The sequence below is a fragment of the Tyto alba genome, unplaced genomic scaffold (assembly GCF_018691265.1).
Source record: "Tyto alba isolate M040663 unplaced genomic scaffold, T.alba_DEE_v4.0 Super-Scaffold_8, whole genome shotgun sequence".
NCBI lineage: Eukaryota > Metazoa > Chordata > Aves > Strigiformes > Tytonidae > Tyto > Tyto alba.
Window position 1 is genome coordinate 11,234,510 of NW_024881329.1, and position 25,202 is coordinate 11,259,711.

General features: G+C 38.8%; 1 protein-coding gene across 1 annotated transcript in view; it reads right to left on the bottom strand.

Annotated features, from left to right (window-relative positions):
• Nucleotides 1-13,806: 13,806 nt before the first annotated feature.
• SPON1 (spondin 1) overlaps nucleotides 13,807-25,202 on the bottom strand; it is a 192,893-nt gene continuing 181,497 nt past the window's right edge. The window contains exons 8-16 of the mRNA XM_033006905.2: nucleotides 24,202-24,403; nucleotides 23,000-23,140; nucleotides 22,591-22,666; nucleotides 21,963-22,145; nucleotides 21,449-21,619; nucleotides 21,173-21,340; nucleotides 20,139-20,303; nucleotides 18,410-18,673; nucleotides 13,807-17,562 (exon numbers count right to left, since the gene is read on the bottom strand). Coding sequence (XP_032862796.1) covers nucleotides 17,399-17,562; nucleotides 18,410-18,673; nucleotides 20,139-20,303; nucleotides 21,173-21,340; nucleotides 21,449-21,619; nucleotides 21,963-22,145; nucleotides 22,591-22,666; nucleotides 23,000-23,140; nucleotides 24,202-24,403 — 1,534 coding nt within the window. The 3' untranslated portion in view covers nucleotides 13,807-17,398. The remainder of the gene's footprint in view (nucleotides 17,563-18,409; nucleotides 18,674-20,138; nucleotides 20,304-21,172; nucleotides 21,341-21,448; nucleotides 21,620-21,962; nucleotides 22,146-22,590; nucleotides 22,667-22,999; nucleotides 23,141-24,201; nucleotides 24,404-25,202) is intronic.

The window sequence follows — 25,202 nt, forward strand, 5'->3', positions numbered from 1 at the left end:
AAAACTGGTAAAGGTAAGGAGCCTTTAAACTATCAAGCAAAAATAATCAATTGTGCAACATTGACAATAACATGTCCTGTGGGGCAAAAAACCCCATAAGAGCAATATGCTCTCCTGGTCTACCTTCTCGCTGAAAAAAAACCCAAAGAAATAACCCTTTCCCCTCCCCTCCTCCCCTCCCCTTCTCCCCTCCTCTCCTCCCCCCCCCCCCACCCCCCCAACACAACAGTATGTACAAATCAAAGGGTATATTATGAAAACTCTTCTTAATACTAGCTGTTTATTCAATTAAATGGATGAGAATCTGAATATCAGTTTAAAGACTTAATTTCAAACCTCTTAAACTTCATTGCCAACCCTTCTAGGACCAGGTTTAATTCTGGAAACTTCTTCTGTATGTGAGGGCAAACAGCAGTAGGGTTGGAATTTCTGTCATGACCTGGTTGCATGAATAGTAGCAGAGGTACCTGAATTCAATTCAGAAAAGGAGGCAATTGAAGTCAACAAAAGCAGTTTCTACCAATGCTAACTACAGAAAGATAGGGGTCTGCTCTTCATGGTTTGTATAATTACGACTTCTTAAATTGGGTGGCCTACATGAGAGATGAAGTTAAATGCATACAAAAAGTATTCAAGACATCCTAAAAGTAGACATTTCTGAGGTGGAAAGCCATCTAAGCTTAGTATTTCAAGGTATTCATCATTCTTGAGGGCACTGATATCATAATGGTAAAATACTGTATAGAGACAGCTGGATCTGTATCATACAGAAAAAAAGCAGAGGTCTTGACTGAACAAATACTTATTAATAAGTGTAATGCCTATTGATCTGAGGGTTTTCCTGTGAATTGCCTACTGTAGAAACACAGAGCTAGTGATAAGCATCATAAGGCTATTAAGCTTTTCAGCTCTTATATAAAATAATGAATCTATAAAAGACAAGCTACATTAATAATACGTACAAAAATAATAATGACACCTTGGGACAGAAAGAGGAATAGACTACCCTCTCTTGTATTTGCATGGACTATTACTGTCATGTCCTCTAGCCACCATTTATTGAAGGGGTTTTCAAATGTGTATTAACATAGGTCCATTGAATGGGACCTAATTTGGCACCCCAACACCCCAATCTCTTTTTTTTTGTAGCCAGTAAAACTACTCATGGTATAGAAACAGTTTATAATAAATCTTATTGTTGCCTTTAAAAATGTTAGGTCTCTGAGATCAGCAAGGCTTGGTATTTTTGTTTTTCTGTTTGTGTGTAAAGTAAAACTATCATTGTATGAAGTGTGTTCCCAACATAACAAACAAAGGATCTCTAGAAAAATAAAATCAAGTCAGATATGCAAATAAACAGCTCAGGTTTTAAAAACTTTTGAAAATATATGAGTCATCCTTGGTTTTGCCTGTCAAATTACCAGCACATGGAGGATGTTAATGATTATATTTATAATGCATTTGCTTTGTTTTGTCCAGCCATTTAATTTGTTTTGTCACTTCTTTGGCTTTTGTTACATTTTATCTCTTATTGTTTCTTTCCAACTTCATGGCCAACTAAAAGATTAGATTATTACTGTGGAGATCTAGCACAGATGGTTCAAATGCTGGGCTAGGCACATGGCTGGAAGGCATGTAGGGAGGGCTGAGATGAGGAAGTCTTGCTCTCGGGCAACAGAGCCTTTGCTAAGCTGCTCCACGGAATCTTCTTCCTTCATCTGGTTTTATGTAGTCCCAGCCCCTTTTCCTCAGTCCTGGGGAGGGTGGGATGGGAAGCCGAGCCTCTTCAGCTGTGTTTTTCCCTTCTTCAATTAGCTGCTTCTGTGCTTATGCCAGTACAATGTGCAATATCTTTCCCACCCTTCTACAAGGGAACTTCATTGGTTCTGATGAGAAGAACCTCTTAACGTCAAGGGAAGGGATAGGGACTGTATTTCTGTATTTTTCACTATCATATAGTTGTGAATAAAGCTTGCAGGTTCAGCCCTCTGGCAGAGTAAGGTACCCGTGCATTCAGATTCCACCTTTTCTAGCACATACAAGGCAAAGTCCATTCAAGGCTGCAAGGAGAACTTTACACGGGGCACTCGTGTTTCGTAAAAAAAACCATCTGTGTTTTATGATGTGAATTTAAAAATAAAAAACAACCCTCACATTCCTTAATTTTAAATCATGGGATTCATATTCCTTTTTGTACTGAGAAGGTGGTTTATTTCATGAAGCAAGCCACTGAAACAGAGTCCTCTTGAGGAGGGGAGGAAAGACGTTTGCTTTTTTTGCTGCAATTTTTCCTACTGTTCTGTTATTATCTGCAAAGTTGTGAAATTCAGTAAAATCATTTTAGTCATCTCCTGGCTGCAGGAAATGTGTAACTAGGAGATACAAAGATTATGAATTTGTTGAATAGTTACGTATTAGCTGTTTGAATGTTATGTTTTTATACAATTTCTGCTGGCTTTATTGCAGCCAGAGAGGCACTCAGTTTTATAGGGCTCCCAGAGAGGTCGATTAATATTTCTTCAAATATTAAATCAAAGAATGCAAGAGGGCACTGAGGAGTTTCCAAAAGAGTAAAGAAGTTCCAAGAAATGCTGTTTTATTTCCTCTTTGACACGTTGAAATCATTGGGCAGTTTGTTTTCCATAGACTCATGCAGGAAATGTACTGAACTAGGTTCTGAGCATATTTCCAAGTTTTGCTGAGAAAACACCAAAATTACCTTGAAAGCACTCACCCGATATTTTTCTTGGTAATATTTTGGAGGTAATGTTTTTCCAGTTCCCAAAAGTTTTTTTTGAGGTTTTTTGGATGGCAGGGTAGGTGTAGGCTCTTCTGCTCACTGCGTGGCTGAGCTAGTCACAGTTATAAAATGCCAATACGTGGCACCATTTTTTGCCAAGCTGCTTGGAAAAAATTAACAGGAAATATTCTCTGTCAGGCAAAACAAATGAAACAAAATGCAGCTGTGAATAACATTATAATGTCTCAGAATTTTATTATGAGATCAAAATCCTGCTCCTGTCCTTGCATTGTTCAAATGCTATTGTTAGCACAGATGCTGGAGTAAATGAAGCAAACAGCTATGCTGTTAATGTGAGTTATATTTGACATTTATGTAGCTCTCATTCTGCGTGGTTAGGTGCCCTCCACCACGTGTCTGTTGAAGACATGACAAAGTGTCTTGCGGCAATCTCAGTTTAAGACCCTTTGTACCACCTGCAGTTTCTCTCTGTCTCAGGGTCAGGAGCATGCAGCCCCTCAGCTTTTGCTTTCTTTTTAAGCCAGAGTGGTACCCTGAGCACAGTTGGACCCCACAAATTGTTGCACTAGCACAAGTCAGGGTTGGATCAGTAGTTAGTCAAAACCAAATCGTGAAGGAAGGCACTTTTCACTATTTTAGGCCTTTAAGCCTCTTTAACTACCCAACATTTTATGGTATAAAAAAACAACCTGAGGAAACTATCTCACAATCATATTAATCATTTCATTTAATCTGAAATTAAGTCCATGCCACATATAAATCCCACTTGAAGGGCAGGCATAGATCTTGAGCAGCTAAGAGCCTTCTGTTGGCCTCCTATGTCTAGAGGAACTGCAGCACTGGCAGCAGCCAGAAGAGATGGCTTACATGTGGCAGTAAATCAGTCAACAATGATTCAGACAATAACCTTTTCAGAAAATACTGTGAGACAAAAGTATATAGTTTCAGTAAATGGCATCACACAAATATCCACTCTCCATACATTACACAGGTTTACCAGCTGATACTTGGAGGACTGCAGCTGAATTTAGTCTGACATGTACACAATAGATTCTGTTCTTCTGGTGGGTTGGATAATAATGCAATGGGGAAAATCTCCTTTAATGGTAAACACATGTTCAGAGTTGTACTTATAAAAAGTATTGTATATATCTGAAAAGCATTAAATCAGAAACACTCTGAAAGTATATGATTGTCACAGTGTGAGTCTGAAATGTGAACTTCCAGCAACTTTTCCCTTAAACACTGAGAACATATTTCCTCTTTTGTTATTCTTTCCCTTTTGGTGAGTTTTAATGCTTCCATGAATTTCAGATGAAGTCTGCTTAAGTGGCGGACAGGTGTAACTTATCAAGGGACAAATAGGGAATAGCATGATCATTAATCACAAAGCAGAAGCCCTGGGCATGGAGTCAAAGTGGATTGTCTTCCAAAGAGTTTTCTACAGATTACTTGATAACAATATTAAGATTGATCACACAGTACTGATCTTTTAGGTGATGTGAGCTGACCCACTTTTAAAGGGGGTTAATTTGCAATTTCACTGTAGCAAATAGAGATGTTGGCTTGTATAATGTAATTTACTGATAGGATTCAAAACATGCACAACCTTAACCCTATATTGGGAAAAAAGTATGATCGATTCACTTTGTCAGTCCTTTTTTCTACAGGGAAGAATTGTTTTTGCAGAGATTAGGTTTTCAGACATTATTATTACTACACTGAAGAAATACATAGCTAACAAGAAAGGTGTAAACACTAAATGGCATGCTATAAAACAGTGTCTGATCTAACCCACACCCCAGCCTAAATAGGCAAAAAAAATTGGAGAAGAAATTGTTCTTCCTTTTCAAATGAAGCTTGGAGGCATAGAGAGCAGGTCCCATGAAGTGGTTTTGGCTCTGTGGTCCAACTTTTGTCTCTTGTCTGCCCTTGTAGAAAGTGTGAGGAGAGCTGGGCATCAAAGCACTGTAGTTTGAAGTTCAGGACACACCATGCATGCAGGCAACAGCCCTGCAGTGGCACTGTGCTCCTCTGCGGGCCTGTCTGCAGCGCGCCACGCCAGCCCACCTGCAGCTGCACACCTTGCCGTGGCTGCGTGGCTTTGCAGTCACCCTGTGCTCAGGGCGTAACGTTTTCTGAGTTACAGCAGAGCTGCCCAAACAAGGAGAGCAGCACGGGGCTGGTGACAGCAGCAAGGGTCAGCCAGGGCTCCAGAGGACCAGGCAAGCCTGTCACCACCGGGCAGCTCTACCACCAGCACAGGGCCAGGGCAGCCACAGCAAAGCTTGGGCAGGGACTGAGCTTGGGTGCAGCTCCCTGGCCAGCACACCCTCAGCTAGTTGTGGGAGTGGGTACACCTGGGAGCCCCAGGTGAGGTTCATCAGGGCAATTAGAGCTGATTTGTGTACACTGAGGTTTGTTATAAAGCTGTGTAGTTTAGTCTGTATGTGGTTCTTTGTGAAGACAGAAGGTGTCTTCCTCTCACTAACAGTAAGAGGGCATCTTTCCTGCCAAATCGTAAGTCCTTGCTATGATGTGTTGTGGGCTGTGAGAATTAACCATGGCCAAAGCAGTGCATGTTCTTTTAAATAAATTATTGAAATATCTGAATAGTTTTAGCGTACGTTAAATCAGAAACGTGTTATGGGATATTTTGGATTAAGACGCAAAATATATGAATAAAAACTAGATTTTTAAGAAGGAAAGTGTTAAGGAGAAGATGTTGATGCAAATTTATAGTAGTCATAGCAACCTAGTTCTTGCTTTTGTAACATTCTGGTCTTTAGGGATTTGAGGGGAGGGAACAGGGAACAGATTTTGTTGTTTCACAAGTAAAGTTTGCTCTGCTAAGATTGTGCTTTGTTCTAGCTTTTCTGTAGTTATACCACCCAGTATTCAGCTACTTTAACATAAATACTTCATACCAGCAGAAATAGCTCAGGGAAGACAATAGATCTAAAGGAGCAGTTTGAAAACTGGGGATTGAGCAATCAGTTCCCTACTGTTATTTATGGGCTCAATTCTGAAGGGCCTGGCTTTTCCAAAGCTTTTAGTGAGAGGTTTCAGATGCCTAAATTGTTGTTGCAGGTATGTTCTGTGGGCCATGTACCTAAAACTTAAGTATTGCAATGCTGATGATTTTAGCAGTTAAAGTTCTTTTTTACATCTGTGCCAAAGTACTGTCTTTAATTAAAACAGTAATCTTGCTCTCAGGAAATTGTAATTTTTTGGGGGGAGAGAGCACACAGAGTCTGTTCTGAGTTGAACCTATGTTCAATTGGTACCTGAAGAACTCACCTGAGTTCCTAGAGCCCCATCGGGTTGCAGCAGCCTGAAGTATTTTACAGGAGCCAGCTGACCTGCTTGCTGTTGTTTGTTGGTGCTTGGCATTTCTGGATTTGCGTGGGTGAGCCTGATAGCAGCATTTTGCAGCTCTCTGAAAGTCAAAAACACTCTGCTGATTTATGGGGAGCTCTGCTTGCTCTGGTCCATCACCCTGCTCCCTCGCCCAGGTCCGCGCCCCAAAGCCTGGGGAGCTTGAGAGGCTTGGGGAGAGTGAAGGGTCCTGTGTCGAAAACCTGTTCCCCTACTGCTGTCTGCAGATGAGGCGGAGGGGTCTTGGATGGAACTTCAGCCTGGTCTGGGTGCAGAGGGTACAAGTTATCTTTCTGCACCTTTCTTTATTTTTGAAATAGCTTCAATCAATTAATTGAAGGAACTCAAGGCATTAATTGAAATGAAATTTCCTGGAATTAATGAAACACAAAAATAAACACCCTCTGCCTCAGTTAGAGGTGTGTTCTGTATGATCAGCTCTGTTATCTCTTTCTGTAATTTTTCTTTTTAATCATAAATAGATAACAAAAAGATCACTGCATCAAAACAGAAATTACTGACTAGTCCCCGGTTAGAGAAGCTAGTCTGGTTTCGGTCGCCATAGAAAAGAGAAGCTCTAAAAAGTGCATCTGAGAGCAAACTATTTCAGGAAGTCAAACTATTAATCGTGAATATATTTTAAAATATTATAAACAGACATATAGAAGATAGACATACCAAACTCCAGACATTTTTTTTTTTATACTACTTTAGAATAAATGCTGCAATTCAGCTTCTAGAAATACAAAAAAGGGTAAACCTATTCCCCAGGTGTCCTGTTAGCCCAGTGGTCATAGAAGACTGTGTGGAAGTACAGCTCTGCTCATTAATTACTCCTTCAACAACTTTTCCCTTCTTGAAATGTTGCAGGCAGGATGCTCTGTAAGCCAGTGCATACTATGAGTTTACACCTAATGGTCCAAATATAAACTGAAAAGAGAAACCTCAACAGGAAATCTAGTAATTTAAAGGAATACTAATTTGGCTTGCAGCTATATTTTACATTTAAAATTCTGAAATTAGTAAATAAGCTTTTTTTGGAGTTCACAAAATAAAAATGTTGAGCGTACTCTGTGTATTGTGTATTCTAATCATCAATGTAAAATTTGTACCTTAATTAGTAGAGCAGCACCTAGTGTAAATGAGAATTAGTTTGGTAACTGTTACTTGGAATAATAGGTGTACCTGTTTTTCATATTGATAATTGAAATTTTAATTTTTCTTTCTAACTGGCAAAAATAGAAACAATAATATTTAATAATTTAACTTTTTTTTTATAAAGAGTTTGACATGTTCTGCTTTGTTAGGTGACTCACACTAAAAACATTTTCCAAATTACATCAGAATTGACAAGGCCACTGTTTTCTTGACTTGTAAGACTGTTTTAATTTTAGAATGTACTTTAATGTGAAAAAGGAGAAAAAGCTGCTTTGAGATAGCTCATGTGAAGTTAAACAATACATTTAAAATATTTAATTTCAACTGCAGTGAAAATGTTCCTAAATTAGTACTTGCATATGGAGTTTTAAAAATTCTTTTTAACCCTCAAAAGATTAATTTTTCAGATTTGTTTGCCTTTTCCTGATTCTGAGCCGAAACACTTTATGTGTTATACCTAACCAGCGGCATAAGCTAATGCTTTAGTTTGTTTTTCCAAGACAGACATGAAGCATTTTGAACGTGGGCCTCCTTGTTCTAGAAACCAATCGAACCCAAAATCTTAAAGGTATATTTGTCATCGACCTCTTTTAGATGACATAGGAAATGGCTTTACCTGATCCGATTTTGGACAAAAAGGGGCAAACCTACAGCTGTCCCTACATTTGCACGTTTGTCATGCGGTTCCTGCCCGCGCGAGACCCTCGCCCTTTCTGGTCCCTGCTCTTCACAAATTGTCGATGTTTCTCCAGTTTTCTCACAGGGAGAGCAGTGCGGTATGGTAAAGGTCTGGGGGCTGTGTACCAAACACAAACATGTTATTAAGCAAGCTATTCAGCTGTGGTATGCAGCGGAGAGGGATCACGGTTTCCCAGAGCAAAGGAATGTCTCAGCATTCTGGCCAGTGTGCACCGTGTCTGTTGCTCTCCTGTCCGCTTGGCTTTATTTTCTGTGGCACAGCAGTATTCGGGGGTCATTGCATGAGCTTCCCTGCAGGAGCTCCTGTCCTAAGCTTGAAATCCCTGCTGGGGCATGGCACTGCATTCAGTCTAGTAGGGTTTATTATTGTCTGGAATGTGTTTGATGAAACGCATGACATGGTGCATGGTTCGGGTCCTGCTTACAGAAGGACAGGGAAGTGATGCTGCCTGGCACCATGAAGGTAGACATGGCTTTAGACGTGACTTTATGGAATAAGTATTACTGATTTTCCTTTTTTTTTTTTTTTTTTTTTTTTCATTATTTATGTTAAATTATAAAGAGTACTTTGCCGTTTGTTAATGGTGTGTGGATCATTGCACATGACACAGTAATTCTTCTTGGATGGCTTTTTACAAAGACAATGCTCTCTAAATGATTTTCAAGAAGAGAAAAGCTTTCCAGTCCTGTAAGCTACACATTATATGAGCACAGAAGAGATTTTATATAGGTAGGAGTACTATGTGGTGTAGCTGTCCACTGCACTCAAATCAACCAGGTGAATGCTAGGGATGCTTTTCTGTGCACAGGCTGTAATAAGTCATCCAGATTTCTTAACAGTTCTAAACCATTTTCACCCAGAAAGTGCTTATCTTTACATAATAATGGTAACTAAAATAATGCCACCACAACTATAACAGGTGCTTTACTGTTCTGAGTACCCAAGAGGCAGCTAGGCACCAAAATTACTTTCGGATCACACCAGCCTCGAATCCCCTTTCGTGTACCTGACCTTGGCTTCAGCCAATGTGTTTTCGTCTGTGCCAGCCCTGTGGGTGCCTTGGGGAGCCGAGCTACAGCCCCAGGCTCCGCTCAGTCGCCAGCCCCTGCACCCCAGCACAAGCACTCAGGGAGGCTGGCTTTAAACTCATCTCCTTTACCCTCCCTTGCAGGAGTGTTTGAAGCCCTGGACCTCCTACTTCCTAGGTTTACTGCTTGGACTGTAGGATTTCTGCAACATAGCTGCTTCTGAAGATTCATAAAAAAGCTTTTTCTCTAGGGGAAGGTATGGATGCCTCTCTGAAAGAGCAGTCCGCAGGGGGCTGTAGCTTCATAGGCAGAAAATAGCTGGTAGCTATTTTCTGGTAGAGAAAAATGCTGACTTACACCCTGTGCGGATCCTAACAAGCAGTGATACTGTGCCTAGAGACTCTCTGGCTTAGTTGGGGTTTTATCCTTTTTTTTCAAACAGGCAGCTGTCTGTTGGCTTCCAGTGCCATCTAGTGGTCTATGATTTTATTTCTCTAGTAGGTAGGCTTCCAGGAAAAACAATATAAGCCTGTATATGTGCATACACTGATATCAATATTCTTTTCTGTACACTGCTGAGTCCTTCAGGAATGATCCATTTACACATATTTATGCTCATTCCCAGTATTTAAGGTAGATGTAAACTAGAAGTTGAAATAGGTCATAGAAAAGTAAACAAAACTATATGTTTTCAAGTAGACAGTATGACAAATACTTGCCTTTTCCTTTAATGGAGACCTCTGGGATAGAATGTAAATGTTTTAAACTTTCTAGATATAATAGCTACTTGATTACACTTGGAAGTACTGTTCCTGTACCTGTACATCTTGTTCTCCATGTATTTTTTTTTATGTAAGTGGTATAAAAATTGTGTTCTTCCATTCATAACATGTTATGCATTTTGAACCCCTGCTGTAGACCACTTTCACATTTTAAAATTATAATCTAGACTTCTTATTTTTCTTTTCTAGATATTGGTTTGGTTCCCCCAATGTTCAAGCAGGCTCAAGGATTCTGTAAGTAAAAATCTTTTTTTGTTATTTTTAACATCTGACTTACATTGATAAAGTACTGTGGGAAAATAATACATGGTACCTCAAGGTTTTGGGGTGAAGTGTGTTATCTGTTATCTACGTTTTTTTTCAGCTGTTGGCCCAACTCCCTTAACTCAGTGCTTATGTATCAAAAGTATAAATCTAACTCTAACATCACTAGTTCTATCTGGGGGGTTACTTAAGGAGACTTTGTCAATGTGCCACTTTTTATTCATATACTGTCCTCACTCTACCTCCCCAGGAGCTGGATGATGCTTTTGGAACCCCTCATTCTGCTAAGCTCTTCAGATGCAGAGATGAGCCACTGGCTCTCCCCAGGTGGTGCTCACCACCTCCCCAAAGCTGGATGGTGCTGCCAGAAAGTCAGATCTGGGACTTTATTATTCTGCTAACCCTAGCACTAGTCCTATCCAGTCTAGTCTTACAGGCAGCATTGGCAGAGCAACTGTGGTTGAGGTACTGATGCTTTCTGTATAGACTCAGTCGTACCACCTCTGTGCTAGCCCCAGCCATGACAGGCACAGGGAGAGGATGGCTTTTTCCAGCATCATCCAGCTCTTCAGGTGGATGAGAGAGCATTGCTTGAAAATATTCTGTGATTTAGTCATGTGTCCTGTTTGCTTTAATTTTTTTTTTTTATATGCATCTGAACTCATTCTCTTTATTCAGACAAAAGGCAGTTTAGATAAAGGTGGGTGCACATCATGCTGCTTTGGAGTCCTTTCTGCATTTGGGCCTTGGGTTGGGTGAGTGTTTAAGGCCACTGGTAACTTCCAGTGTGAATGTGTGAGCACCAAGAGGGTGATTGTTCACCATGTCTGGGGATTCACAGTCCTGCCTGTTGTGCCTAAACCTAGAACTTGTGATACACCCTAAAAGGCAGGTGTTGTACTGAGCCCTTGGCCTTTGCCTGTAGAGCACTGTCTTTTAGTGTGCCCGGGCTTCACAGAGAGGCTGTTGAGTTGGCACTGTTGTGACTGGGATGGCCTTGGAGTCCATGAAGTGCACTAAGGTGGTAGGCGGCACAATGGAGGGGACATGCAGGGGTTTGGGGCCTTTGAGAGACAGTGTGCAGTTTTCCAAATGCCACCATACACTTCTGATAGTCCCTTAGAGCCATCTGTCTGAGCTGCACTTAGGCCTGTGCTTGCAATGCCACTGCTGGTTCAAACAGTGCAGTGAAGAGGGGTGGTGAGAGATGCTTACTGTGTTTGGAAAGAACTTTTGATCTTTCTTTGAAGCGTATATCGCATGTATGTTAAAAAGGCCTATTTCACAATACACTGCCATTTTCTAATGTAAAAAGTAAATTGGGAGTTATGAGAGGCTTCATTTTCTCCACCTGTGCAAATGTGATAAGGGAGGACTTTCCTGTCTCAGTGTTTGCAAGATTACTACTGGTAGTGCAGTAAATGTTGCTCCCTAGACTTCTGTGAAGAAGATGGGAAAAATGCAGAGCTCCAAGCGTTAGCATTTTAGGTGCTTTAAACTATCTAGACCACATGTGAAAAATGTCATTGCTTTCTGAGCAGTTAACGTGCTCATCAGTTATGGCACAAACTGTTCTGTCTTTTGGAAACCAGACGAGACAGAATTCAGTATCATTCAGGTGGCCTGTAATTGCTTTGTTTTGCACAACACTGAATGAAGTGACTGTGTCCCAAAGTTGAAAGTGTTACAATAAAGATCTTGAATGGTTTTCCATGTGGAGCAAAGAACACTAAGTGCCTAAAACTTGGTAGCAAGAGATTTTTAAGCACATTTCAATTTACTGGTAAGGTTTTTTTTTGTTTGTTTGTTTGTTTTTTTTCTCCCCAGTAAGTTAGTATGCTGCTTCCTAAGTGGAAAAAAATCATTAAAAAATTGTGTATGTATGCACTATATATATGTATTTATACACGTGTGCACACACAAGCACAAACATGCACACATCATAGTTTGCTTTGCAGTTAAGGGCATAGCCATGTGACGGTATGTTGTGGCATTAATAACTATTTCAGAAATAGAAATAAGAGTTGTCCGATAGTCTGCGATGATAGGCTTCAGATTTTAGCTGAGAGCTGTGCATGATTTCAAGATTTTGTTAGTTTGTCCTTACCCTAGAAACTCAGTATCTGTGTCCCTGAGAATGGCAGATACCTCTCGAAGGAGAGTTAATTGACTTACTCATATTACAAATCATTGTTGAGGACCTGCTCTACCGATCATCTTTCTGCTATGCTGGTCATAGTTTAGGTGTGATGCAAAGAAGAGCATCCTAAGATAGGGCAGGCATACTGTCAGGTAGGTCCCAAGCAGTCACCTGGAAGTCTAGCATTTAAAGAGGCCATATGTTCACTGTTCTGCCTTAGGTGCTTTGTGATTCCTTCTCAGGAAAAGCTGGTCTGATAGTTTTATGCTCCGTAAAACCATGATTGCTATTCCAGATGTCTCACCGTTCAGTATGCCAGAACATTAAATTGCTCCATAAATTCACTTAGCTTCACCTTGTCAATGGAGAGTTGGTTCACCTGGATACTTTGAATTGTCCTTCAGAAAAGTCTATCTCTGTCCATTGGTTATACGTGATGTGAAGGTGCCCAGCTGACTTGTCCTGCTAAGCCAGACTGCTGTTACACTGGTACTGCAAAGGCCACTCTGCTCAAGCCAAAGAGATTAGCAGGTTTGGGTTGTTTTTTTTTTGTTTTGTTTTTGTTTGTTTGTTTGATTTTTTTTTTTTTTTTTTTTAAAAAAACTCCACTATTCACCAACAAACTAAAGCAGAGATTAGAGAAAAGTGAATTAATGTTTTTGTGCTTCTAAAAATGGAATGGTGCTGTGGCAGCATCCAAAGGGAAGGCTTGGCAGTAGATTCTCTGTCCCTTTCCAAGGGCCCATTGTTACTGGAGCAGAGAAGCTGTTGGTGGGCAGCTCTTCTGGGCGAGCAGCACTGCTGGGTGCCTCGAGCTGCTCTTGTACACGCTGACAAACCTGCCTTGAAACAGCTGCTTGGAAACACCGAGCACTTCTCTAGGAGAGCAAACAGCTAAATACCAAAGGAGTTGTAACGCACCAGACGCTGCCTTCAATTTTCAGTAAACACTCCTAGTTTGTCATCTCCAGGCAACTCTGTGTCCACCTCAGCATTGTTATGCTTTAGTTTTAGAATAGAGCATGTCTAGCTGGCTGCAAGGTGTCACTTACAGTCACATTTCTACACCAACAGCTTTGCTGAGTGGCTTGCCCTTAATGCTGTGCTTTTCTTTGTAATTATCAGTGATCTACTCAAACTTGCACCTAAATAGTCTTCTAGTAGCACAAATTATCAGTTGAAAGTTTCACAGAATCTCAGAAATTTTGAAAGTTAATTTTTAACACTTTCATTAAATTCCGTTCGTGTATCACCAGGCTTTAAAATGTGTTCTTTTAGATAGCTTTTATTAAAATCCAACAACAGCAACAAAACCTGCCTGAGAGTAATACAGGGTAATTTGAATAACAAACATAAATTACCCTGTGATTTCTAAAGAGCAACAAACTATTTGACAAAAACCTTCATGCAAATAACTTCCAAGTGGAAAGAATTACTGGCTCTAGTAAAATCCAGCTCACTCCTGATATCCTGTTAGCTTGAAGAGGAGTGAAATGTAAATAAGAGTGTGACTTGACTCCTTATATTGGTAAGCGTGGGAGTTTTTTGGTGTACATAGTCATATTAGTTGAACAGAATCACATACAAGTGTAAAATTCATAGTAAAGATGTCTTTATTCCAAAATAATAATAATGTGTTAGCTAGACAGCTACAAAACATCTACACAAGACTTTGGTAAGAAATATTCATGGTAGCTTTTTCATAATTCCACAGCAAACAAAAACAACAAAGGAAATCTAAAAATGCGATCAAACAAAATTTTGTTTAAATTATATGCTGCAGACACAGAGTCCTACTGTACATTTGTTAAGCCCCTAACTTTTCTTTCTTACTATGTGTAAAGCTTCTACAGTTCGTATGTTAGAAAAAAAATAAGATACACACAATGCTAAGATCTGATTGTTGAGGTCTACAAAACTGGAGTGACATCTGTGCTTTCAGTTCAGCAGTATTATTCAGGACATAAGAGAGATAACAGTTCTCATTTTTATTGACTGATAATCAGTGGCTATTACACTACTAGAAAGTTTACAGTAACAATGCAATACTTCTACATATTGTGTATCAGAGCTTTTTTTTCTGAGTAGAAAATCAACCTCTTATTTTTTCTTCATTTGTTTTTGTTTGTGTTTTTTTTTAAAAAATGTAACAACCTTAAATATTTCTTTTGTATCAAGTTAAAAGACAGACAAATGATTTGTAAAATGTTTCAACAGAAAAACAGTGTGAAAGGCTGAACCTAAGTAGGAATGTTCACACATTTCTGACCCAGTGCAATCTATGTTGTCATTGAATGTATTAACAAGGTAGGGGGAAAAAAAAAATTCCAACATTCATAACTTTAATGAGCCTAAGAGAAATGACTGGAAATCACACTGAATAGCCTCCTAAGAGGAAAAAAAGTATATGGAGAATCAAATTAGTAAGAACCACACTGAAAGGAATGCCAGATTGTTTTAATGGACAATTTTGTGGGCATGTTCAGAAAGATGTTGTATATTTCCTATGTACCTAAATGTGTATTTAGACTATGTAGCCTCTGGCAAAGGGAGTATTTAAAAGACAAAACAGCTTGATGAACTGGAACAAACATAAAAATACAATATTATTTTAATTGATTATTTGCAGAAATAGGCACGGTTTTGCAAGATTAGCTTGAATAAGTGGGTAAGGGTTGTTGAGTTAAAATCCATAAACTCATGGCATTATTCTTTCCATTCAGAAGGAACTTCCTCCTTCTGCTCCCTCTGCCCCAAACTCTCAGAGATACAAGCCTACAAAAGCCACTCTGTCACACACATTTCATAGTGAAAGATTATTTTTCTGAACAATTAGCCTCAGCTGGGGTAGCCTCTGTCAGGCTCAGCAAGAGCAGCTTACAAAGATAGGTGGTGTGTGGGTCTTGATTGCATATGTAGCTCTGCCCTGGCTGAGCGCCTGGCATTCATTGTTGTAGCCCTTCTCTGCAGCCATCTGTTTCTTCACTTGAAATATGCTCAGCTGGTCACTCCTTCACTATCTATATCATTCCACTGGGTTTTTTTGTTGGGTTGTTTTTTTTTTTTTTTGGTGATAGAAAGGTAATGTGCAAGGTAAGGTCATAAATATATACTATTTAGGGACAGTCTTGCTGCTACACTGTAGTGACAGAGACATAAACCGCAGAATTTTTCAACAAGTACAAGAAGGCAAACTATCTGAATTAATATTATTAAATGAGCCAAGCTGTACAAAATGTAAAATGTTTGGTTTTAGCATTAAACCTTGTATTTTTTCTCCTGGTTTGGTTCACTATGGGCTCGCACCCATTTCATTTAGCAGCGGTGGAAGAAGCTTAATACTGCAGATGGTTCCATTATTTCCCTGGCCCTCCCTCCATTCCAGATCTAAAAAAGCCAGTAAAATACCTCAAGGGGGAGTGATGTGACAGCTGTGGAAGTCCTGAGCAGCCCTTGCAGTGTTCAGTGGAGAAGTGATGATGGAAAGCCCCACAGTGTAATGCAACCAGCCAGTCTAGCCCGTTCTGGTACAGGGAGGTAATGGCAGGATTCCCAAGGCAGTGATGGTGAACTTGAACAGCCTCGGTGGGTTGTGGTTCACAGCAAATGCAGACACTTAATATCTGGGTGTCAGATTCTCAGGATTGTGACAAAGTGTTAAGGAAGTGAGTAAATTATCTAAGGCTGGTTTAAAGAGACTATAAAATATTTTTTTCTCCATTCATTTCTCTCAAGCTTGTTTTAAGAGTCAGCATCAATAGTCTTTATTTTCAGTGCATTGTTAATACTTATGTAGAGAGATAGGTGTATCCTGCCTTTCCTGAACCAAAAGATAACCCATCACCTTCACCTCTCATCTTTAATGTTATATTATTAAATTTACATGACAATGTTATGTTCCAATAGCAAGTGAAGTCCAATGTCTCACTGGTCCTACACCAGATTATGTGTAAGGTTGAGAGCTAAACTCTGCAGGAGACAATGTAAAATAGCAATTAATTAAAATGGTGAGGAGTTATTTTATAATCTCAGGCAGTTTGTTGATTGCTGAAGTGGTCAAGGAAGACATTTATTCTGGCTAGTATAACTACAATTTAGTAATTCCCACAAATTTAATGATTTTTAGATCCTCCTATACTCTGAGTGAAAAAACATAAGTGGCACTGCTGTAAATATATTCTTGTGTCAATCTGTAATCAGTATTTTAAGAGACTGTCACTGTTTCTTTTCAGAGGCTCCCTTCCATTTGTTTGCTATAAGTGATGCATGAGAATTTGGCTCACCTTTTCTTTACCAGTCTTGTACTATAAACCTCCTTCTCTCTTTGCCTGTGATTAACATTCTCATGAAACTGAATCTAATTTTTTAGTGTGTCTCATGAGGAAGTCTTTCTGTGACACAGCTGTTGTGGCTCTCTGGGTTTGGACCAATTTTTATTAGTTCTGTATCCATTTTGAGAGGCAGTGAATAGACCCAATATAAGAATATGGAATCTAAATATATGTTGACATTCACACATTTTCTTTGTGTGCTGTTTTGACTGTGACTATATAGTGGGCAGACATCACTATTGAGCTGCACAAATTATTTCCTTTCTAAGTTTTAAAGAAACAAAGACCATTTTGCATGGACTGTAGCATCCATGTGAAAAAAAGTATATAGGATAATTATTATAACTATCAGCTTAACCCAACAGTGTAAAAAGATAAACATGCACCTTAATATTATTGAACCAGCATTACTGAAATTACTCCTTGGCATAGTTGTGTTATCACGTAGGCACTGCTTTGGATTTTTAAAATCAAATTGAGAGAGAAATTCTCCCACATATGAAACATGTCACTTAGTTATGTTAATATGCATGCATCCCGTGTCTTTACAAGTAGTATTTCTATATGGCTATTCCATGTCCACAGATATGTCTGTACTTTAGTTAAATGACTCATAATGACTTACTATTTTTATGCATTAAGGGCTGGCTGGAGTACCAAAGATTTACTCTCAGCATAAATCTGTGAGGAAATATTTATAAAATATATTTCTTGCACCAGCAAGACTAAAAAGCAAACCACACTGCAAAAATGAAAACTAATATACACTTTATATTTTTTTTTTTGTTTTAAAAACTAAACCAAGGTTGACTTTCCATTTAGCTCAGAGTGCATCACTTGGAAGCCTTGTGTTTTGTTAACAAGGATGAACATTACATGCTCTTAGCTCCTTTTTGTCTTTGCAACTAGTAAACTGAGTACTTTTGGACCTCTTCTTTACCATCATGTAGCGTTCCTGAATTCCACCTCCACAAAGTGTAGAACATTCTGTCCAAGCAGTCCATGGTTTCAGCCTACAAACTGAAAAAATAAGTAATTTGATTAAGTTTTTTAGTATTTCAGTCTCACCTACATATCTCAATATGTGTACCACTATGCATGTGTGCACACTTACATCTTTTGAATCTAAGGTAGCATATTGCCAGTTTATCACAGTAGGAATTAAGAAACCTCAGTTAAGTATAATCAAGGTACATTTATCAAACACTGAAAAAATGTATTAAAAATAAATTTATTGTCTATATTATAAAAGTTAAAAATAAGACACTGTTAAATGTTGGAAAAGTGTGAACCACAATTTAGCAGTAATTCATATCCAGATAATGTAAACTATACCAAAAGATATTATGCTTTATTTATTTGAGGCAACAGTGCTTGATAATACTGTCCCTTATTGAAAAAGCAGTCCAAGCAGGTGTCTCAGAGCAGTCTGAGTCTAAATCAGATTATTGAGGTGGAAATCAATTCAGTTTTGAACTTCAATATTGGATCCAGGAACAACTAGTTTCAAAGTTCAAAAGTAACTGGATGCAAAGATTATCACCCAGGTCTGCAGAAATTGCAGTCAGTCCTTTGCCAGAACAAAATTCTAGATTTTTCACATTCTACGCTTTGTAGTGAAGAAACTACCTCAGTGATGAGACATGGACAGATGTGACCCTTTGTCTCTTGTGCCATAAAACATGTCACACATTTTTGTTGACAGGCAAACACAGAAAGCGGCTATGCTTTACTTCATTGCTAAAGCTTTCTCTAGACTGAAATGCTGAAAGCGTTCTTGCAGCATGACTTGGAACTGCTCAAAAAATCCTGTTATGCAGAAAAGACAAATAGACTTGAGCATACTAAAACCTGGTTTCACACTCACCTGGATATTGCTCGCCATCTATATTTTTTTTTGCTTGTTCACTTCTCCTTTTCTCCCGGGCCTCTTTCCAGCGCCTTTTTTCCATACCTGGGCCTCTCAGACATTTCCTTACTCGACATTTTGTTCGTTGGACAGTTTCTGGGCACGCTGTTCCTCCAAACTGTGGTTCTATTTTAATCATTCTTGTCCTGATCATATGGCCCTTTCCACATGAGGTATTGCATTCGGACCACTGGGACCACTCTGTTAGTTCACAGTCAATAGCTGCAAAGAATGAGAAATATAACATGAAAGCCATGAGATCTAAACATACAGTCAAGAAGAAACACACAGGTGTGCATAGTGAGTTTTTACTTCCTGTATACGTGAATGCAACTTAAGCCTCCAGTCTTTTCATCAAGCTTTGTGAGGCCACATGTCAAAATTTTCTGAATCCATTTATAGCAGAACCATTATTTGACACTTTCCTCATTCTTTTTTTAAGAGTGGTGCTGCCAGATCACTAAAATTACAAAAAAAACTTATAATTCTCCTCTGCTTTCTTAAATTTTCCATTCTGTACACCCATATGTCTATTTTATAATGAAGAGCTGGTAAAAATTGAGTTATATTTACAAAGATTCTGGTACTTCTGAGATCTAAGCCTTGCTTTACTGGTACTGTTATGCATAAGCAAGATTTACTAATACCATTATGTCTTAAAAGTTTTCATTTTTCAGCACTTCTTAAAACTCACAGCCCTAGTGAATAATAATCAAAATGATGTTTCACATTATTTATGAAAAGCTGAATTAGCAAATTACAGTGTAAAAGCCTTTTTTAGCCAATACATATTGTGAAAAATAATATAATTACTTAATAAAGCCTCGTAAACCAGCTGGCAAGAGTACTCTGAAAGCAATCATATCTTATTCATTCAGCAGTGCCTTAGGCTATCATGCTTCACAAAGACTGCAAAGCAACTAGAAACTCGCACCACCCAAGAAGTGGGGAGATTTTAGTGGAGTAAGGTAAAAAAATCAATGCAGCTGTCTCCACATCATTGACTGGCTCATATAATATCCCAGGATGCGAAGGGATGTAGATCAGTAAAAAGGCTACGATACAGTTCAGAGATGTATCAAATGGAGCCTCTTTTGTGCTGTGTGAGCTAAAAGAATCACAGAGGTGATTTTAATCCTTCCTTCCTTCCTCACAAGCAGCCATTCTGCATTTGAGTAAAAAATAGGGTTTATAATTCTGATTTATTTACTATTAAGAATTGCACAAACTATTGCCTAAAGTTATGGTATTGTGTTAAATATGGAGAAACCATATATCCAAAGCAATATCAGTCATCAATATGGAGTTGAGTAAGGCAAGCTGAAATTAGGACATGATCATATTCCAGTGCTGAATAGCCAAAAGTGCACAATAATAATTTAAAAAAACAATAATTAAAAAGAAAAATCCCCAGCTGATAAAACTCCCATATTACTGATTCCCCTGTGGGTAGACTTAGGAGTAATTCATGGACGGAAAGCAAGAATTTCCTAATTTCAGAAAGCATTTATCTAAAATTTTCAAATTATGTTTCATAACCAAAGACAAGCAGGAAATAATTGTCTATATAATAATGTTTCTTAGAAAAATAAATTGTTTTAAGCATCTAAGAAACAGTGCTAAAAAATGGTGGTAGCTGTAACCCACATAATTAGCCTCCTGTTTACAGACATTTTCCCACACTTACGGCATTCAGGCAGCATGCATTTTTCTGCTTGTTCTAGTTCCTCGTTGCAGTCTCCAAGCTCGGCAGCAGATTTCAACATCCTTTGCCGGGTTCGCATTCCCTTCCCGCATGTTACACTGCAGTCACTCCATTCAGACCAAGGAGAGAGTAGGCAGGGGATGGTATCTAATATGAAAATGTAATGAATTTTTGTTATACACAAATTATGAAGGTATGCATTTTGAAAATAGTACAGGTGGAAAATGTACTATGCTTTATCCGTCATCAACCAATTGTACTTTGTTGTCACTTTGGACAACATGAATCATAAGCTGAATGCTGTTGCTGAAGAAGCTCAGAAAACACTATAATAAATTGAAAGGTTTGCTTGCTTTTATCTGTTATCTTTTTCAGTAGCTTGTTTGTATTTGCGGAGTCCAGTGCTTCTGGAATAAATAGATTATGAAAGTATGTTTCAATCATAACTCCAGTAAAAAAACCTGTATTGTTGCAGTGGACAGAACTGAAAGCCAAATTGATATAGTCTAAAATGTGATACTTTCACATTTTAGCTACTAAAAATATTTTTAAACTTAATTCTTTCTGTCTCCCATGAAAATCTTAACATTTCTTAAGAAATTAAAACCAATATTAATAGTCACAGTAAAGGCGAGACTGGCTGACTGCACAAAAAGAGCACTTCAATTTCTGAACTGTTCAAGGACTAAAAGGAGAGGGCACTCTTTTGTTCTAGCCTTATGGTTAAATATACCTCATATTGCATAAATCTGAGTTGCTTAGGTATAGCTTGCTAATAAACATATCACTGTATGGCTAATACAGTACTAGAATACCACTGTATATTTTTTACTGATACTCTCATCCTAATGGTGAATGTGGTATTTACTGCACATTCTCTAAGGGATCTAATTTTAAGGAGAACAAGAAAAAAGCAACACTGCTTTTGGTTTAGCTATTTTCTTTGTGTGATGAAGCAATGTGTCAGAAATGATGCCTGTCTTTATACTAGAGGGGATAAACTCATAGACACTTACGGCATTCAGGCATCATGCATTTCTCTGCCTCTGTAGTTTCTGCCTTGCACATGGATCCATCAGCAGGAGTCATCTTGATCATTCTGTGTCGTCTTTTCATCCCCATGCCACAGCTAGCACTGCATTCATCCCACTCTCCCCATTCAGTGACAAGGCAGCTGCTAGGGGCTGTTCACAATGGACAGAGAAAATTGTTCACTAGTAGAGCTCATATAAATCGTTTGAGCGGTGCTCCTGCTATTGGCTGGATTTTGCAAAGCTAAATAAAATACTTACAACATTCCTCATTTACAATACATTTCTCAGTCTCTTCAGTAGGCACCTTGCACATAGAGCCATCTTCAGGGAACTGTTTTACATATCTCTCTCTAGATCGCGTTCCCATTCCACAGGAAACACTACAGGGGGACCATGTAATCCAGTCAGACATCATGCAAGTGGAACCATCTAAAATACAGAGAACCATTTCAATTGCTAATATTGACAGAATCGCATATAAATCTGTAGCTGTCCATTTGTGTGCAGTATCACTTTTATGCTGCCTCTCACTTTCTGTCCTTTCCTCTATTACTTACTTTACTCCTTTCCTTTATACTTCTGCATACTTGATGCAGCAACTCAGATGAACTGCAGAATTGACCAGAGACAGCTTCAATTTGTATTCTTCAGCAATTATTCCTCTGCTTGCCATAACTCAGGCCATACTACAGCAGCCAACAGCTTTAAGAACTTTAAAGGAAGAGTAAACCTTACAAGGCGTTCTATTCCTCCACCCTTTCCTCTTGATTACCTTCATCACTGCAGCCTGGACCCATGCATGGCTGAAAATCTTGGGTGTCTGGGCAGGGCACGCTGAGGTCCAGTTGAGCTTTAAGCATTCTCTGCCTCATCCTCTTGCCCTTTTCACAGGTAGAAGAGCTGCAGGCTGACCATGGGGACCAGTTTGAATATATGCAGGTCTCAGGGGTGTCATCTAAAAAGTAAGAAAATTCAGTGAATGTTAAAAATAGTCTTCCATTTGCTTCTCTTTACTTGGCTGGTGATTACTTTAGATGCTAATAGGATACATTCTTTCCTCCTGCGTTTTATCTTCTCCATTTTAGTCTATAAGAAAAAAACAAAAAAAAAAGACTAATTGCCAACTTTCCTTAAAAAAAAAAATATAAATATTTGAACCCCAAAAGTCTTCTCTCTTTTATAGCTTATATTGTTATTGTCATATTCCATGTATACATGCAATTTATTTGCTGTATAAAGAAAGGCTAATACTAGATACCAGAAAAGATTAAAACCTAAATCACTTTTTGGCACTAAATGGGACTTTTGCTCCTAAATCAGTTTTGTACTTTATATAGAAATGACAGTGGAGAATGGAACAAAATATAAATTAATACAGCACAGACTAATTTAAAATGTACCTTCTTCTTTTTCCTCTGGTGCTAGATCTGCCACAATATCATCTATGTTATCAGGTACGATATTGCATTGCTCCCCCTGCAAAGAAATTATTGTGGAGATTGGATACAGGAAACTCATATGCTTATGCAGTGAGAGGGGCTAAACCAGTATACTGTGAGGTACAATTGCATCTACAGCACTGTTTGCTCTTCTAATTTCTATGCATACATTTTAAAAATCCTCAATTAAGCAGATGCAGTGATTACCACAAGTAGGAGAAATCATACCTTAAGACAGTTTTAGTTCTTTTCGGTCATTATCTTGTATCTAGGTTAAGGAATGTACATTTGGGGGGAGGGGAGAGGAAGATTTTCTTGGTTTATGAAGTTGGGTTTTTCACTTGCTTGAGAATTTATATATATACTATACCTTGCGTGCAATTCTCTCAATGACAACTCTGGCTACCAGCTTGATAGATCCTCCTTCTGGATCATAAAATGGACTTTGCGGATGATCTAAACTTGTAAGTGGTCTGATCTTCTCTTGAGGCACTGTAGGTTTGTTAGGAGACTGCAATCAAAAAGAAAAAAAAACTGTTACACACCCCCCCTAGTAATTATTATTAATAATACAAATCATCTGCAGAAATTAAAATTCTCTGAAATGCTAAATTGGGAAATTCCAATATAAGATGAACTCGGTACATTCATACTTAAGAGTAAGGTGGTGGTGGTGTTTTTTTTTTTTTTTGTCAGGAAGCACTTCTCTAACACTTTGGGATTCAGCCCTGAAGCTGGGTTCAGAACAAAATGTATGCGTTGTTGTGTGGTTAGATAACTACACTAATAAAAAAACCCTATTCAGTATGCCTCCAGAGCTGCATTATAATTGGAGAAATTCCTTAGGTTCTAAAGAGTCCAGGTCTGAAAGACAAAACCCAACAATCTTTCATCTGTAACGGGAATATGCGTGGTATTAGAGGATGTGACTAATCTTGTCTAACCCCAGCTGTCTATACTGTCTGTATAGACACAGCATAGGTACACTTGTCACCTATGGAGACCTAACCTCTTCATTAATTTGACATAACTCATTTGGTGAAAACCAGGGGTTTACCTGAGGATGATGTGAGCCTCTTCCTAGACTGAGAGAGTGATGGAGACAGAGAAAATGGATGATTTTAGAGTTTCGTAGCGAAGAGAAGTCCAGGGTTTCAATCCCTGCTGTAAGGAATAGTTAATTTTTCTGTGCCAAACAGAACAGTTGGCATTGGGTTGAAACAGTAGAAAACTCAGGTTGATGTGGCTGCTGATGGCACACAGATCTGCATCAAAGAGGTTGGACACCTTAATGCTTAGCTTTGAGAAAATGAAGTCCTCCATTTATTCAACAGGTGAATAATAATATCCCAAGTGAATGTAATGTCCCATTAATAATCACGCTCAGGGAATTCAGACAATGACCAGCAGTAGCTAGCATCTATCTAAATGACTTCTAATTCATTCTAAGCAAAATTTTTACTAGAGTAGTATAAAGGCAAATATGGTATTACCAAGGATCAAGTATCTTTAATGCTTTACTGCTTTAAGGTAAACTTTATGTTATGAATATATCACAAGTAGTTCACACACCTCATAGGTAACACCACTGTCTGTGCCAGCATCCCAGGGTATTAAATCCTGAACAACTTTCTGAACCCAGCCACAGTCCTTGGTACAGAGGTCTTCGGCAGACAGACCCACGTTCCAGTCTGGGCTGGGGCCGAGCATGGTGAGGAAGGACATCAGGTGCCGGTGACGATCGACAGAAAACTCAGCAGAGGGAGCAGCTCTCCTGCAAATTGGCCATAGGAAGACTGTTAACAACTGAATTCAAGTTTGCTGCTAGAGGGCAATGAAACTGGTGCTTCAAACTGGGAAATACTGAACACTGGCATGTCTGCTAGGTAGAGTAGCGAAGCAGGACAGAGGGGTGCTGCTCATCACTCTCTAGTTTCAGTCTCCATGTGCCATCTGAGAAACAGCTCTGACATCATTCAAGAAGATTTACAGTTTAATGGGTGAGAGAGATGTAGCAATAAAGAGTTGCAGCAGCATGCTTATGTCTTAGTCTATAATAATAATATCTGTCACAACACTTAGAAAAATTTAAAGTAAAATATCTGAGAAATACCCTGAGGTTTGATTGCTGGGATACATTTTACTGCCTAAAGGATAATATAAATTCCAATGCCAAAAGTGCTTGGAAGTACTACGGTGTGTATGTGTGCAAAAAAGCACCCTTTAATAGAGTCTTAGTGCTCATGTAGGTGAAAGATTAATGGCCATTGCCAGCCCTAGAGAGTTCAGCCAAGACTTTTGCAGGTTTCTGCCAGTGTATGTGAAAATGCCTCTATTTATTCAGCCCTTGTCAGCCATTCCCTTAGGAAGAAATCGTGCTGAATCATGCAGTGCTCTGTGATGCCGACAAGCAACTATCACATTCCTATGCAAATGGAAAATAAAATCAGGTCTGAACTGGAGGTTTCAGTTCAAAGATGAAAAGCTGAATCTCTTCATGGCATCTTTCTCATGAGCAACAACAAATGCAGAGTTATTTAAAACATGATTTTGACAACTCTGTTCTACCAAAT